Genomic DNA, 17366 nt, shown 5'->3' with positions numbered 1-17366 from the left:
GTACTAAACTTTGTATTAGTTTTTGCTGCTACTAAGTATTGTACCCGAAACACAATTTCGTTGCCTTTTTGACAATGACAATAAACTCTTGATTGATTGATTGATTGATTGAACTGCCCTAAGCCCTTTTGTATGGAGCTCTCTTTACACAAGATGCCGTCAGACCAGAGAGCAGACACACAGGCACACTGACCATAAATCTTTGTCCCCACTGGCTATTTTCAACTACTTTCCCTCCCCAGGATAACTGTAAAAGTTGACGAATATTTTTTTGTTTATTTTGTTATGTTTACAACAAAAAATCCATCAGTGTAAATAAAATATTGCATTACCTAGATTCAAAATCTGCGTGGTTTACACCGGGGCATACTAATGCTGCTTTTTATACTCAAATCAATCAAGAGGGTGTTTGATCATAAACAAAATGAAGGTCTTTTTCCTGTTGCTGTTTAGTCACTGCGGGTGACACCAAGAAATGTTGGCTGCAGGAATTTCAGCTGTCGGAACACCGTTGTAGGAATTCCAAGCTGAAGGACTGTTCCCAGAACAGTACTTAACAGTGCCTCTCCATCATAACCATAGCCTATCACCAAACACAAGAACAGTATGTGTTTATGAACAGCCGAAATCCATCTGAGGGACTGTTTCCAGAACAGCGCCTTACTAGCAATGTATCTCTCCCATCATAACTATAACATGTGAAACACAAAAAAAGATGATGAAAAATGAGTGTTTATGCGGTGGGGCAGGCGGTGGGAGAGGGGGGCGCAATAAGTGAACTGGGCCTACTGTACGGTTAGAGCAGTGCTCTGAGTGACACGTCCAGTGGAGGAATGTAACTGAACATTTCCACACCACCTACACGGTGTGTTGAACAGAGTCGTTGCGCTGGCAGCCATTTTCGATTGTACTCTAGAAAGGGGGTGTCACACTGGGCAAACAAAAGTGACGCCAGACACGCAGGGCCGCTGACAGCTTTGGCCGGGCCCAGGACAAAGTCATCTGAAAGGGCCCCCCACCCTTAGCTTAGATAAACTCCTCTTTTGTTGTGTCCATACAAAATCAAATTTGAAGTGTTTTATGGCTGGGGGTAGTGTAAGCCAAGGCTGCCCTTGTTCGCATGATGAACTGTCATGGCATGGCTTGAAAGCAAGAGGAGGGGCCTGGATGCATTGGCGAGCAACTCGTCTCCTCTCCCCTCTTCTCTTCTCTCCTCTTCACTTCACCCCTCTGCTCCCCTTTCCACCCCTCCTCTATAGCTCCACTTCTCACCTCTCCTCTCCTCTCCTCTCCTCCCTTCCCCTATCCTATCCTCTCCACCCCTCCGCTCGATTCTCCTCTCTTCTCTACACTTCTCCTCTCCTCTCCTTTCCTTTCCTTTCCTCTCCACCCCACCCCTCATTTCCTCTCCTATCTACTCCTCTACTCTTCTGGACACCCCTCTGCTGGTCTATCCTCTCCTCTCTTCTCCTCTTCTCTTGATATTCCTCTCCTCTCCTCTCCTCAAACTCTCCTTTCTATCCCTCTCTCCTCCCTCTCTTCCTCCTGCTTCACTCTCTCCTCTCCTCTTTCCCTCTCCACTCATCCAGCAGCCCCATCTCCTGAACCTGCTGTTCTCACTCAGAGAGCGAGGGGTTTTACAGTGACGTTCCCAGCCCTGCCAGAAGAAGTCTGTCTAAGCCAAGTGTCAAGCACCACATCAGTGCTATGGGGGCTAGTAGGTAACTGAATACACAACTTAATCCGGTTTGGACCAGCACTTGGCATACCCCCGGCACTAGCTGTGGCACATAGATTCTACCCACAGACAGTCGCCTGTGCTGGGCTCATGTCACCGCGCTGTCACAGTGGGAGCCCTGGGACAGCAAGGTTTTATGGGAGTTGCGGAGGGGGTAGGGGGTGGTGGAGGAGAGGGGAGCGGAGGAGATGACAGCTTTATTATCTGGGCGGTCTCCCTCCATGGCATGACTGACGCAAAAGTTGAGCAAGGTTTTTTACAGACCACTACACTTGGCTATGATCTCAAACAAGAAAATGGTTTTCAACATTAAGTCTTTGAAGCTTTTTAACTTGATCTATGTTTAAGCGGAACATTAAAAAAGAGCATACAGTTGAAGGTCCATGTGTGATTTATTGAATATTTCTAATGTGGTTTGGCCACTGAGGTTCCCTGTTTTAGAGCCTTTTAGCTCCGTAAGGAAATTTGGGTTCCTTCTGAGCGCCATTCCTACTTTTCATGATCTAAACGAGTTACAGTGGGCTACATAGGCCTACAATAGCGATATGGCATCAAAACGTCAATCACAATTATTGCCGCACTCTCTCCCTGATAAGTTTCAGAGCAGCTATCCGGAAAACCAACACACCTCTTATTCTTGCTTTAATCACCTCATATCACTTTTACAATTAACAAACCACAATTATTCAGCTAGCAGCTAGCACTAACCATCTTTTGTCATTGATAGCTTCAACTTTAAAACACAACTTCTTCCAAACCACCACAGGCTGATCATCTTGATCAACCTCATACATTGTATATTAATCCAATATTACATAACCAAATGTACCCGAAGTCATCCTATATGTTAGATCGCCACTCGGGGCTATAGCCCACAACCTTTCAGTTGATGCTCTGCTTCACCATGGGAGGCACAGCACTATACCACTGAGCTACAGGTCCAGACCAATATACGTAACTAACTGATTAAATTACAGATAATAATACTGATACTGTATGAGGCTTCGGAAAGGAGGTTTCATAATGTACTACTGCCGAACTCTGCTAGTTGGCATCTGTTACACCCACCCATCCTACTTCTCACTCCCATACGGGTCAAGGCACCAACGGGTCACCAACCATAGCTGTGTGTGTGTGTGCGTGTGTGTGCGTGTGTGTGCATGCGTGCGCACGCGTGTGTGAGAGAGTGAGATCTGACTTTGGCTAAATATAGCCTATGGAAATGTGTACTGTATGGTTAATATACAGTATGTGCAATGATGTGTGTACTGTCTGTGTTTTTCTGTATTATGTAGGCCTATGTGCTGTATGTATGGTATGTATGTATGGTACTTGACACCTTAATTTCTCTTGGAATACTCTAAATGATACTGTACTCTACTCTACTCTACAACGGAGGTCATCCTACAGTCGTTTGCTATTTGGGGCTCAAAACTGCAACCTTCCAGTCAACACTCTAGTTCAGCATGGGAGGCACAGCATGATACTGCTGAGCCAAAGGTCCAGACAATAACTAAGCACTGCCGCTACTGTATGAGGAAGGTTTACTTATGTTCTACCATCAAACTCTCCCATCCCATCCCTAAATGCAGTTCACAAACTGTGTGAACTGACTATGAAGTCATGAATGTAGCACTTCAAGTCTGGACCCAGCACATAAGCAGTCTATGAACCCAGATATTTTTTCCGGTCTTATGCAATTGACAAATGCACGCACGCACACACACACACACACACACACACACACACACACAGTTCATCTCTCTCTCTCTCTCTCTCTCTCTCTCTCTCTCTCTCTCTCTCTCTCTCTCTCTCTCTCTCTCTCTCTCTCACACACACACACACACACGCACACACACACACCTAGGCAACTTCTGCTCTGCGGTAGGTCATGTCTACCCCAGTCCCATTGCAAGTGTTTTCCTTGATGGAGCATTAGGTGATTGACAGGGGAGGAAGTGTTGTGCTGGCATGAATGAGGGGAGACAAGGAGGAGTAATTCCAGTGGAAGCTGAAGAAGAAAGGTGGATAATTTATTCACGCCACAATAAAATGCCCAAAGCTTCCACATCTTATTTTTCTCAAAGGTGTCAATAAAAACCTACCGCTTTTATGCTGTTGTCATTGCAGTCCTTATGGCAAGTGGATGTATTAACTTGCATCTATACACACATTTGCTAAGCAATTTAATGGATAGAATAATGTGAGAATAAACACATTTATCAGATGGTGATATTGACTTATCTGTTGGAGTGGGGAAAAGATCCCCATAAGTTTCAAAAATAGAAGTTTAACAAACTAACCTTCAATTACTCATACAGATATGTAAACATAACTCAGAATAGATGGGAATATTGGCCACACTCGTCTATTTAGCAGATTCAAGTGTTGTGGTCCTTAAAACCGCTGACAGCTCTAATTTAAGCCGTTTTCGACACTTAACCACGCCCAGAATGACCCACAATTGGCTTGAGCGCGTCAAACAGTCCATCAACTGCCACGCAAGTCCGCGCCAACAACTCCACGCGCAACAATGCCAAGTTGCCTGTCTCGTGAAGCGTAAAAAGAGTACAGTCAACGGTGAAAGGTGTCTTATTCGATGGGTCTAGTATTTAGTAGTCGATGTTATTTTAATGAGCACTTTGGCATGCGCGAGGATGAAAATAGTATAACAATTCACCAAACCTAAACCAATCTTCCCTCTGGAATTGAAGTCAAGTCAACGTGTTTTGATCTGAACCAAGGCCAACAGACACGCTTGCGTCCAACGAGTAAATCTTAAGTAAAATGTGAGGCGGGGAATTATTGCACTACGCCAGGATGTGCTGGTCTCAATAACCTTCTCAAAGTCAACACTGATGGTTGGAATTTGACAAAAACTTAAACGGATTCTTGGGACACGGGCTGGGGCAACTTCAGAAAACGCTTTGTCAAGGCTCGAGGAAAACATTAAAGGGATGACTTACCATTCCCTCTCCGACCTCCCCTTGAGTGCTGTCCTGGGGCAACGGTATCCCCTCGTCCCGGTTGTGGGCGCGTTCTCATGCGCACCGAGGAAACTCATCGAGGATTGCACCCCAACTGGCACTCAACCGACCGGCATCCACTCTGCTTTCCGGGTGGGGAGTGCGAAAGCTGCGAACCTAATGACACGGAAAGCACGTGAAGCAGAAATTGAGTCTGAGGATGACCCGGTCGTTCACCTCGAAACCAAAGACTTGTGGGAACAATTTCATAAATGTGGAACTGAAATGGTGATAACAAAATCAGGGAGGTATTGTGCTTTTTGGTTGATATTAAAATATATTTGTTTTCTTAAATCGAAAATAATGATAATGATAATATATAAAAGCCCAAGTGTTGCCAGTCATGATAACTACTAATCCACCTGTTCGCTGTGGTAGCCTGAAGTGTGCCTATGTGTTTTATCTTGTCACAGACGAATGTTCCCACCATTCAAAGTCAGTTGCTCTGGTTTTGATAAGAGAGCAAGCTATATTTTGTTGATGGATATTGTGGCAGCAGACGACTGCAGATACAAATTCCACAACTCTCGCTGGATGGTAGCTGGAAAGGCAGACCCAGAGATGCCCAAGAGAATGTATATTCACCCGGATAGCCCAGCCACCGGAGAACACTGGATGTCTAAGACAGCCAGTTTTCATAAACTAAAGCTGACCAATAACATGTCTGACAAACATGGATTTGTAAGTGGCCTATAGTCAAAATTGTTTGGGGGTTGCCGAATTGGCTTGCCAAAGCTTTGGAAGTTCAGTAGATTTGCACAATATATAAAAATGTAGATAACATTAGTCCTGATCTGTACTGTCAATAAGTGTGTTATTATGGATCATGTTTGGAGAAGTTTTGGAGACGTTTTAATTCTGTTTAAAGTATCTTTAAAACTTTAAAATGTTCGTGTTTTTTAAACATAACCGATAATTAGGCTACTGTTATATTTACTGTATATTACTGTATATATTTATGAATTAAATTAATGTAATTATTTTATACTCTACAGACGATTGTAAATTCGATGCATAAATATCAGCCCAGATTCCATGTCGTTCGAGCAAATGACATCCTGAAACTTCCATACAGCACATTCAGAACATTCGTCTTTCCAGAGACAGAATTCATTGCTGTGACTGCTTACCAAAACGACAAGGTAAATTATTTACCTTTACTGTGTGTGGTCATGTAGCTAGAAGGATTAACAAAATGAAAGAGTGCCATTATTTCAATTAGATAGCCTATCAAATGCGATGTGCCATCTAGTTGAGGGAGAAATGCAAGATATTAACATGTGCCGTTGCGCTAAGAAATTCAGACTTTTTCATAAGCTTGTTTTGGAGAGAATACGTTGTTTTTATTTTGTTTTTCGATTGCAGATAACGCAACTGAAGATTGATAACAACCCGTTTGCAAAAGGATTTCGGGATACTGGGAATGGAAGACGAGTGAAAAGGTGTAGTCTATGGTCTTATGGGCCTGCTGGTCTTTGCGCTCGTAGGGGGCATATGGAAGCCACTTTATTTTATAATATGTGCGTTTTTTTGTTTAGAATTTTCTTCTTGTGTTTTAGGAAACAATTATTTTTGAAGTCTGCACGTTCAAATGTCCCCAGTTCCGACAAACACCACCACATCTCAACTGCTGTTGATCGAACGCCCTCACCCCAAACGCGGCCTGTCGTCACCTCCACAATAAAAGGTTGGACCTTATTAACTATGAATTATAAACGTGCTATTCACAAACGTACATTTCAAAGGTGTCTTTGGGGGTTAATACACCTAGCCTACTGTGTTCTGTGCATTACCATTTGATATAGGCCTAGGCTACCCAAACCTTTATTTGCCAACAACCTGTAAAGAGGTGCCACATTACCTCTCAGGCGAATATTGTATCCCAATAGGCTATATGTATTTTAGTCACAGATTCATTTTCATATATGTACTGAATGTATAGCTGTTAAAAACACTCATTTTATTTATTCAAAATTGAAAGAAACCAGGGACAGTGACGCTGACAGCGATGAAGATGTTACGATGGAGGATGGCCCAGACCCATTTGAGGTGTCCACAACGACCGGCGTCTCACAGGACAGCAATGTATTTTCTAATAAGACGGCTACAGACGAGTTATGCACCTCACAGCTGCAGTTTGGGTCAAACTCCGAGAATCACGACGAGAACTCACTGAGAGAGGGCAGTTATGCAAGGCAATGGCCCTCTTGCGAGAACAGGGACTTCCACAAAGCCAAGGCACAATCAGACCACGTTGTGTTTACACCAGAACAGATTGAACAACACTTTCTGGGTCCTTCAAATTCGAACAATTCGTTGATCCACCCAACGCCGTTTTACTTTGAAAGGAACATTTCGAGTTTGATGTCTAAAGACACGATGCACACGGCCAGGTTGTCGCATTCATTCCATGGGAGAACTGCAGTGCCAGGGTTACCTCTTTATGTTCCACAAACACCTTTGATTTCACCGCAGGCAAGGACAAGTCTATTTCAAATATCTCCATTTATATTATTTGTGCGCCAATAGTCGCACTGCGTATTTTACGCATTTGGATATTTGGTGCGTCTTTACGCATGGCTCAGCGCGCGGTCCTTCCTGGAGTAGAAAAAAAAATCATGTTTGCACTCTGTGTTTGTATTGACAGTTGTTTCATCCTGCTTTTTAATTACATTTTCCCTTTCTATTTTCTAGGTTATCGGGCTCCCTCCTTGTGGAGGTTTTCTGCCCTATCCATACATGACTACAGCTACTGTCGCCTCATCTCTAGTGCAGCGACTTCACTTTATGAATGCGTGGGGACATCGTTCACGCAGCAATCCCTATTCTCTCCCATTGAAAGTCCCAAATAGCGCAAACCTCAGTGCACCGTAGCCTATAGAAAATATGACCTCAACTTGGAAGATTATTCAAAGTGTTACCTAGGCTACGCCATTGGAATAGGTTTGTAACACCCATTCAACATCCGGAGAGCAAGCTGCGGGCGTCACATCTCAGTGAGGGTGTTTAGAGGAACTGTTAAAATGTCTACATCTACAAATACTACAAAGTTTTCATGTTTTATTTCTCTGCGTAACTGCGTCACAAGTCATTTTGGTACCGAAGTGAAATCATGCGTAACGAAATGAACCTACCTCTTAATGTATTAAAATAAGCTTGGGGAATGAACTTAGGGATGATTTTTTTTTATTATTATTTCAGTGATTACTTTGTCTTAATTTGCCTGAAGGCTCTCTTGCAGACATAGCCTATACAGCAAACTTTCACTTTGGTTACTCGAAACCGCTGCAGTTTTACAGACATAGGATTACTGGTAATGAAAGAAAATCAAGACAGATTTGGGGAACTGGAAATACTTTGGCATATTGTATTCGCCGACCTGCAGACCTGCAGTTGTAATCAATAGGCCTAGTAGGCTAAATGCACATTAGTCAAACTATATGTCTTAATAATGCAGGCCTACTTTTAGGCTAATTAGGATAGGGGGCTTTATGAGAATGAATGCATATAACTTAAGAAAAAAGGTGTAGGCCCAAACATAAAAAAAATTGTAATCAATACATTTCTTGTTTTATTAATTAGGCCTACAATGTGGCAGCTTGGTTTAGGCTATCATGTGTTTGGTCCAGTGAAATGTCATTAATCTGCATAACAATAGCTAACGTTTTGTTTAGTTTAGATGAGGAATCTGCCTAGAACTTTAGGAAAATGCATCATGTGGTCAATTCTATGTAGACCTCCTTGGGTCAATTTAATGCGAATTGAGTCATGAACGGCTTAGTTTCCGAGTTTCTGCGAAAACACAAGTGTGTCAGAAGTTTGAAGTCAGTTAAGCCACTACTGGATGCCTGCGTAGACAAAACCACTTCCTTCGGTGTGGGACGCGCAAACCTTGCTTTGCGCAAACTGACACACACGCACGAACTCACCTCTCATAAAACGTCACCTCCGCCTAGTGGCGTCACAAGGAAGCAATCTTTTTGTAGGAAATGTAAACAGCAGCAGCAGCAGCAGCATTAGACCTGCAGACGAATTGTTTGATTAGCAACTAGATGTAGCTTTTTCTAAACATTTTTTATCATTAGAAACATGCCCTGAATTAAAGTCCCTCTTACGGTCCATGGGCCAATTTCCAGACGGCACCGACAAAAGGAGCCAGACGTTGCGTTTGAAAGCGTTAGCACTACTAACCAGCAAGCTAACACCGGGTGATTGTCCTTTTCCAGTATGTTACAGTAATTTTTGAACAGAATGTTTCGCGTATCTGTCAGCTACATACTACTCTGTGGACAGTTTTTATTGTTGGTAACGGTCCTGTTGCTGCAATGTCTGGAGGGAATCCATTCTCAAAATTCGTCGGATACTCCTTCACCACCTGGCAATGGGGTTACGACGTTATCACCAACAACATCCACATTTGTGGACCAAGCTGACAACATCACCAATGCCACTGAAGACCCACCTGAGCCGTATGAGTACAACGGGGAATCACCAGTTGTACTGTGCAGTTATTTGTAAGTAGGCCTACATCGTGATCCAGAGCAGTCGTTACAAACACGGCAAGTTCACTGTTAAATTGGTTAGCTGGTCGGTTGTTTCATCTAGCTGTTTTCACCAAAGATGTTCCTTTGTGACATGTATAACTAGTGCATGCTGTGAAATGCAGTCCCTAATTTTTGAACATGGTTGATTGCATTGCAGACCTGAAGAGTTTGTGTTCTGTCAGGAACCTGTAGACCACGCAGGTAACTACACAGCATATCAGGAGCTGGGACACGGATGCGTCAAGGTTAGTAGCTCAACCAATGTGAACAAGTCCTAAGTCCACTTGCATAAGGTCATTCATTGATGTTGCTTGAACAGCAATTGGACATTTGTTCAAAAACAGAAAGAAATAAGCCAATAGTTCTCACTTGCCTTTTTTTTTTTTTTTTTTCATTTTTTAAGTTCGGCGGACAGGTGTTCAAAGATGTCAACCACACTCCAGTCTTGTGCACAGCTTTGGATGACATTGAATGTGATGGACCAAGAGAGTTTCTGAGAGGACACGAGCCGTGCATCAAGTAAGGGTGTTAAGTAATTCCTTCATGACAATTCACCACTATCCCTTTTCAGTTAAAAATCCACAGTATGCATGCAAGGGCTATGACATTTTCCATCTTATTTTCCAGTAGTCAGTCACCCATATCTGAAAATGCCATAGCCGAGGCTACAGCAAGAATGTGATGGAGGGAAAGAGGTAATAAATAGAATGAGCGTAACCATACAGTCAGATAGGCAGCCGATCAGCTTTACTTATGGAATTATTTGATTCCCCAATGATGAGCACAACATTGAGGAAAAGTTAACGCGTGCAATTCATTATCAAATAGTTATTATAAAGTGCCACCAGATACTTCAATTGTGGCACATTTTTATCAATTATTCTGGTCATGTATTTCTTAATACCCTCAATCCCAAATGTATTTTGTAGTCCGTAGCCACCTAGTGGACACTTCTATCTATTGTGCTCTGTGTTACTTGGGTTTGCCGTATGTTAGCCTGGCGACGCCATCCTATGTACTCCACCAAAGATTTTGGCTCCGCACATCAACAGTCGCTTTCGCCCAGGCTAGTATACTGTAGTCCTTATGGAAAATGAAAATGAAATTGTTTGAGAAGCATGTCCCATCTCTGCCTCTGATTTCTTCACAATGCATTTAAAATGTTCAGCATACTAGCTTCAAACGTGAAGTGTTAATCTAAATTCATGGCATTTCTTTAATTTATTTAAAATTTCCATAGAGCTCCCTTTATATCCTTAGTCTCTCCTTTGAATTGTATACTGTTGTGAGAGATGCTCTATACAGTTTTAGCCGAGGGATGAAACAAAGGATCTCCTCAAAGAAATAAAGGCCAAAAGAGAAGGTAGAAGTCTGACATTATCCATTACCACAGCCCAGAGGTCTGGACATTAGGAAATCCTCTGACATGTCGTTCCGTTTACGAAACGAAAGTTCGGAAGAAGCGTAATGAAATTTGACAGGTCTAAATTAACACCTGCTCTGTATTCCCTGCTCGTCTGTCATTTGTCCAGTTCCTTGCGCGCTACTACAGGCACGCCTACCTATCCACCTGAATCTCATCCCCTTCAATTATCAACGCTGTATTTATTCCCCACTCACCTGCTCCTAGTCAGAAACTTTCTCGCTCGCACCCTCCATCCACCCCTGTCGCCCCCCGTCTCCATCTTCTCGACCGTTTTATCCGGGAGTCCGCCCTCGCTCCTCCTCGGTTCCGTTCGCTCTCCCAATAACCGGCCAGGGGGTGTCCGCTCAGACCTCGCACATATTTCGCGGGCGCAGGTATTGTCTGAGCTCTCAGTTGGAGCCCCATACTCCCGAGCCCACGCATCAGATTTTATCTATATCAGGATTCGGGCTCGGCAGTAATTTCAGCACCATGGCCAGCGACCTTGCCCAACACGCTAATTTTTGCTATTCGCTTTTAACTCATGTTCCTCGAAGTGCAGTGGTCGAGCGACCCCGTAAAGCACTTTTCACGACTTCTCGAGTGCAGTGGTCCAGCGACCCCGTTAAGCACTTTCATGATCGCTTCACCGCGCGGACGATCACGAGAAGCCCGTTCTCCAGCGAGAACGAAGATGTATGCATATAGGCTACTGAATTCTAATTTCAGATAGCGCACTTATGAAACCTTGTGGGTCTCCCATATCACTGGGGGCCGAAAGCTCCTTTTCCATCAGATTCTGAAGTGAATTAAAAGTTAAAGTGCATCATGTTCTAGTGATACAAGATGCTATCGCTTGTTTTTCCACCAACAGGACGATGGTAGCAAAATAATACATCACATTTTTTGACTCGCCAGATAGGTTTTCATCAACAGTGGAGTTAGACTGTGGAACAGTGGAATCGAACGTGTAGTTTGCGATTAGAACACAGGAATGAGAGAATACCCTGCACAAGACGCATCACCAGGTGTTCGAATCATCTTTTTGATGGGAAAACTCTAGCTAGTCTCCCTCCTCTTTATTGTCTTCTGACAAGGCCCCTCATAGATGCCAACCAGTAGACTGGTGGCAGAGCGTCAGTAAACCTCCCACACTATATCTCCCTCACTAAATCTCCTACAGATTTGCTATTGATTCATTGATGTAGTAGTGGCCCTGACCTTTTATCTCACTGGTCAGAAGCACGTTTGCCTCCCATACCAGGAGTTTGCTGTGATGTTGCGAGGTCGACCCTCGAGTGGAGGATTGCACAAGAACACCAGGGTTACATAGGCCAGTGATTTTTTGTATTGTTTTTAGGGGTTTTGTGCCTTTATTATTTTGATGGGACAGTGGAGAACAGACAGGAAATGGTTGGGATATAGAGATGGGGAAGCATCGGGAAATGACCTAGAGCCAGAGTTGAACCCAGGTCTCCGGCGTAATGGTACATTGCACTACTAGTCCACAGGACCACGTCGCCCCCAGACCATTGGTTTTTAACCTTTTTTTAACAAACTACCCGTTAAACCAGGAGTGGGGAACCTATGTCTCGAGGGCCGTTTGCGGCCCTTGAGGCCGTTTTATCCGGCCCCTGAGACAATGTTAATGTTATGCAGGATCACTTGAAATATGACATCTTTTCTAAATGAATCTTAGAAATCACATTTGCAATGCAATTAATTTATATTCAGGGGACCGGGGGAAATCCTGGTTTGTGTTCATAATACGGCCCTCGGAGGACTTTTACGGCCCTCAGATTAATTTGATGTGGCCCATCAAATGCGTAAAACTCATAAGCCTGCTAACGGCCCCCTTCATATTAAAAATGCACTAATCCCCCCCCCCATTTACAGTTGAGCGCCCCACTGTGAGTGCGCAATGTTTTCCATTGCAGTGTGTAGTTAATTAATCTCGTTGAATTTTGCAGACACATTTTAACCAAAGCGACTTTGGTTAAAACTTATTATTGTACATTCTCCTTTGTTTTGCAGTAACTATTTGATTCCTCTATTACAAATAACAAGCCTCTATAGTCAACAACAAGCCCTTGTATCAGAAGTAGCAATTACAAACTATAATCAATGTATTTTTTGGGGACACTTAATTTATATTGTTGCCTCTGCATCACTCTCACAAGTGCAGTGAGGGAAAGAGCTGAATTACTTGAAGTACCTAGTGATGCCACCAGGTGGCACTGTACATCTGTCCCTGAAGAGACGTCTTTTCAGGTGATTACACATTGGCTTCAGTGCAGTGAAATTTTCAGAACGCTATCACCAAGTGTCTGGTCCTCCATTTATTTCTCATCATACAGCCTGATATACGTGATCTCACATGTATTTCTAATCGTATCCCCCTATAGAAATGGCACATGTATGTATGTATGTATGTATGTATGTATGTATGTATGTATGTATGTACTGTGTATATATATGTATAAAAATGTAATGTTCACAGAACAGAATACCCAATGTGGTTTTGTGGTACAAGTAGTATCACTCCAGCAATTTTCATCCTATTGACCAGGCGGCAATATTGGATGCCAAGAGTATGCATTAGGGTGCATCAAATGCCCCTTTTGAAAAGATATCGCCTTGGCCCTATAGTAAAAATGTTCTGCACCCAGTAAAAACACACAGTGTAAAATATTTTGAAATTTGGATGAAGTCTACCGGGGCCACAAGCCCCATGAAAATAGAAAATAATGGTGATAGTCAAAATCTTGGAATAGAAATGGACATTTCGGTGTATAAATCTACCCAATAAAAACATATTGCCTCAGCTGTGTGATAAAAATGTTCTATGCTCAGTAAAATCACTCTGTAAAATTTGTTGAAATTTAGATGAATTCTACTGGCTCCACCAGGCCCACACCCTCGCGGCAACATGCCTTCACTGACGGCTAGGTTTAGGACAGGGTCCTTGTCAATATGACATGTGACGTGTATGCCCAGAGCCATCTAATAACAGAGTTGCGCAAACCGGGGACCAGGAAGTCGGTTGGTGATGTGATTCGCGTAGATTAAAATGTTTCTTAACAGTAAACTTCTGTTCGTTGGAAACTAACACAGAACCATCACATACCAAACAAAGATTAAGTACAAACAAATTACATTATCTTTACCACATTCTCTGTGTTCTACGGCCACCTCCTAGAACTAAGTAACTTCTAATTGAACTTAAGTCAATGGGGATTTCCATGTTAACGCTCCGTGAGGCTCCATGAGAGCCGCCATTGCTGTGGAAAGATTGGTCCATAGAGGTCTATGGGAGTGGCGTAACTCTGATATTAGATGGCTCTGTGTATGCCCTAGCCGACCAACATTGCCACCTGGTTAAATAGCGTTGGAACATCCCACTAGGGGAATGAGAGTGCGCTGTTTTGTTTATTTGTATTTGTATTTGTATTTGTGTATTGTGTGTTTATCCGGGTCATCTTAAATACTCTCCTTGCGCAGGTACACGGGCCACTACTTCATCACCACGCTGCTCTACTCCTTCTTCCTGGGCTGCTTCGGCGTGGACCGCTTCTGCCTGGGCCACACGGGCACAGCGGTGGGCAAGCTGCTCACCTTGGGCGGCCTGGGCATCTGGTGGTTCGTCGACCTGATTCTGCTGATTACGGGAGGTCTGATGCCAAGTGATAGCAGTAACTGGTGCACCTTCTACTGACATTGGGGAACGTTGACCCAGCCCCCCCGGGGGTGGAGGTGGAGAGAAGGAGGTTGAGGACAGGCTGGGAAGTGACACTGCAAAAAGAAAAACAGAAACAGATACTGCTTCTGATGCAAAGACAGGATTTTTTTTTTGCACATCCGCATGCATCAAAGGCGCTTTAGCTTGAGCGGATCTGTTGCGTCTCGTAGTGACACCTGAACGTGCGCACCACTGTTACACAATGATGGACTCTGTACAGACTGAAAATGAACAGAAAAGGATCAGAGACACACAGTCGACGCTGGTGACTTAAAACACTGTAAATATTCTTGCTCTTGTGTAATGTGCATTGTATGTCTGCCAAGCTTTATGACATTGCCGCTTGGACTGTTTTTTTTTTTTTTTCTTCCCCGGTGTTGACTGCCAATTTAATTGTTGCTTTTAAACCTGTGACATATTTTCAATCAGCCTTGGCTTTTGGGTATTGTCACCCTTCAATGGGATTGGATCTAACTCGATAGATTCTCCTCAGGTAGCCTATTTGAATACAATTCGCTTGCCTGAATAGGATGAATAGGATAAAAGCTGGGAGGGCCTCCAATGTAAACACAGCCTTGCTTTGCGTTAGATGGACGAACAAAACTCCTGGCTTTACGTCAGATTTCTTTAGTCGTGCTGTAGGTAGGAAACGTGCTTTCAATGAACTTGTTGCAGAATTTGCCAAGTTAATCACTGATGTTATTCACTTTCACATGGAAGAATGTCATTGTTATTGTATTTGTGTTCAATAGAATGTTACCTCATCCATACTCACTGTCTTTCTGCACCCAGATACCCAAGCTTAACCAGAAAAGAGTCATGGCAACAATCCCACAGTCAACAGTTCAATAAAGTGATGGTGTTTGTCATCAGTTGCATTATCAACGTATTTTTTTCACATTGGTTTAAGAATTGGGTATAGTTTAGTCATTTTAAAACATAAGAAATGGAGAAACTACAGTACAGGCCAAAAGTATGGACTGACCTTCTCATTTAATTCATTATCTTTATTTTTGTGGCTATTTAAAGAACTTATTACATTTTCAGGGAGGGCATCAAAACTGTGAATGAACACATGTATAATGTTTCGCGTAACAAAAAAATGAAAATATATACAAATAAAAACAATTATTTAAAAAATATCAAAAAATGCCAACCAGTGACGTCAACACAGCAAAACTGAGGGCCTCACGTGTTGCAACAAGCTTATTTTTCTGTTTATTTTCAAGTAAAAATACCCAGTCAGACGAGTCAATTTTAATTGATACAAGCAATACAAGAGAGATTTTCTTGATCTGATAATGAGTCACTTGGTCAGCATAGCTGGATATCTAGGTGAAACAGTGACAAAAAAAGTAAAAGTGAAAAACCCTGCCACAGATTCCTTCCAACACAGGTTTGACCTCTCAAAGTAACTGGCTATGACTCAATATCAGATCAAGAAAATGTCTGTAAAATGCTTGTACTGGCCAGTGTTTAAAACTAGGTTTTAGTTCTCAAAATTCTAGTTCTACAGTTTTAGTGAGTTATTGGATGACTTTAATGTTCAATTAGGATTGACATGACTGACTGGGCATTTTTATTTGAAAATAGACAAAAATAAGCGTATTGAAATGTGTAGCGCCATCAGTTGTGCCGTGTTGACGTCAGGTGGATAGACAGCTGACATTGCTGTTGGACAACAGTTAGAATTCTATTTTTTGGTAAGCACATAATTCTCCATGTGTTCAAGCACAGTTTTGATGCCCTGCATGAAAATACACAATGAAAATCCACGAAAATAAAGCGAATGCATAAATGAGAAGGTGAGTCCACACTTTTGGCCTGTACTGAATGTCAGATCCTTCTGAGCAGTATCACAAATGTCATAGCGAAAAAGACATACCGTAAAGGCATTCGTGACATACGGTAATAAGGGGCATAATTGCTCCAGACATAAAGCACAAACAAACACTGCTTGTTGTCTGCTTGGGTTACTGCCTCAGGCATCTGTGGTGCACTCTAGAAATGATAGTCTTCTAATTTTGGCACAAAGCAGAAACAATTAAGCACTGAAAGGATGACCTTAAAAGGGAGGGGGTGGGGGTGACACTAAATAAACAATACCAGAAATACAACAACCATCAAGCCGTATTTCATTAATTCAGCGGAGAGATTTTAAGGACCCAGCCAGAATAATGTGGTATGTACAGTATCATCTAACAGTCTAATGGATTCTCCAAATAGCACAGTAAGGGTTTGTACATATTCATTTTTTGTTACTTCCTCCTTACTTCCTCCAATACAGTGCCGCCGTTATGGATGGAAATAATCAGATACAAGGTGAAAGTCTTTTCAAGGCTGAGGGTGGCATTTGTTTTTCTATTTCAAGATCAATAGCGTGGGATGGGAAGTTTACACACACACACACACACACACACACAGCGCTGATGTAAAACCTCAGAGACAAGGGAAAGAAATAAGACTTTGAGTAAACAGAATAACAAAATGCATTGGGATTGTATTGGCTGCTTCGGCAATGGCATTTTGAACATCAAAAAATGAAGTCAAATATATTTGTGTAAAGTACTTTACAGCCTTTGGTCACAAAGTGACTCATGAGACTGCAAGAAAAAAAACACAACACTAGAACAACAGTGGCAAATCAAAGAGAAAAGAAGACAAATAAGAGTATAAAAGAAGTTGAGCAAATATACTTGAGCTAACAACTGAACTCCCAAACTGAATTCCCAATAATACTGTTAAATGTGCTCCACACCCCAGAGCCAAGAGGAGTGAAAAAAAATCTTGCTGTTCAAGTCCCCTGTTATTACAGTGCTTTCTTTGTGTCTGTCACTGAAGACATGGCTGGAATTCAATGTCACATCGTTTCCGGGGCAAGGGCCAAAATGACAAAAAGTGTGAGAAAAAAAAC

General features: G+C 42.6%; 3 protein-coding genes across 3 annotated transcripts in view; 2 read left to right on the top strand and 1 right to left on the bottom strand.

Moving 5' to 3' along the window:
• The window catches only part of LOC134445986 (leukocyte surface antigen CD53-like), a 37763-nt gene extending 32891 nt beyond the window's left edge, over positions 1-4872 (bottom strand). The window contains exon 1 of the mRNA XM_063195180.1: positions 4705-4872. The gene's annotated coding sequence lies outside the window, so the exon portion shown is untranslated. The remainder of the gene's footprint in view (positions 1-4704) is intronic.
• On the top strand, positions 4696-7371 carry tbx3b (T-box transcription factor 3b). The gene is made up of 7 exons (XM_063193797.1): positions 4696-5012; positions 5178-5445; positions 5760-5906; positions 6130-6206; positions 6324-6451; positions 6746-6849; positions 7294-7371. The coding sequence occupies exons 1-7, from the start codon at positions 4696-4698 to the stop codon at positions 7369-7371; spliced, it is 1119 nt and encodes a 372-aa protein (XP_063049867.1).
• Positions 7372-8763: 1392 nt separating this feature from the next.
• Positions 8764-15321, top strand: tm2d2 (TM2 domain containing 2). The gene is made up of 4 exons (XM_063195185.1): positions 8764-9278; positions 9466-9553; positions 9712-9827; positions 14215-15321. The coding sequence occupies exons 1-4, from the start codon at positions 9016-9018 to the stop codon at positions 14426-14428; spliced, it is 681 nt and encodes a 226-aa protein (XP_063051255.1). The 5' UTR covers positions 8764-9015; the 3' UTR covers positions 14429-15321.
• The last annotated feature ends 2045 nt before the right edge of the window (positions 15322-17366 follow it).

This window comes from Engraulis encrasicolus, chromosome 3, assembly GCF_034702125.1.
Source record: "Engraulis encrasicolus isolate BLACKSEA-1 chromosome 3, IST_EnEncr_1.0, whole genome shotgun sequence".
Classification (NCBI taxonomy): domain Eukaryota; kingdom Metazoa; phylum Chordata; class Actinopteri; order Clupeiformes; family Engraulidae; genus Engraulis; species Engraulis encrasicolus.
Note: the sequence above shows the minus strand (reverse complement) of the source record. Positions and strands in the feature narration are given on the sequence as shown.

Coding starts and splice junctions, on each gene's coding strand:
- tm2d2 (XM_063195185.1), top strand. CDS start 9,016: ATGTTTCGCGTATCTGTCAGCTACATACTACTCTGTGGACAGTTTTTA. Junction 9,279..9,465: donor GTTGTACTGTGCAGTTATTT/GTAAGTAGGCCT, acceptor ATTGCATTGCAG/ACCTGAAGAGTTTGTGTTCT. Junction 9,554..9,711: donor TGGGACACGGATGCGTCAAG/GTTAGTAGCTCA, acceptor TCATTTTTTAAG/TTCGGCGGACAGGTGTTCAA.
- tbx3b (XM_063193797.1), top strand. CDS start 4,696: ATGACTTACCATTCCCTCTCCGACCTCCCCTTGAGTGCTGTCCTGGGG. Junction 5,013..5,177: donor GTGATAACAAAATCAGGGAG/GTATTGTGCTTT, acceptor ATCTTGTCACAG/ACGAATGTTCCCACCATTCA. Junction 5,907..6,129: donor CTGCTTACCAAAACGACAAG/GTAAATTATTTA, acceptor TTTCGATTGCAG/ATAACGCAACTGAAGATTGA.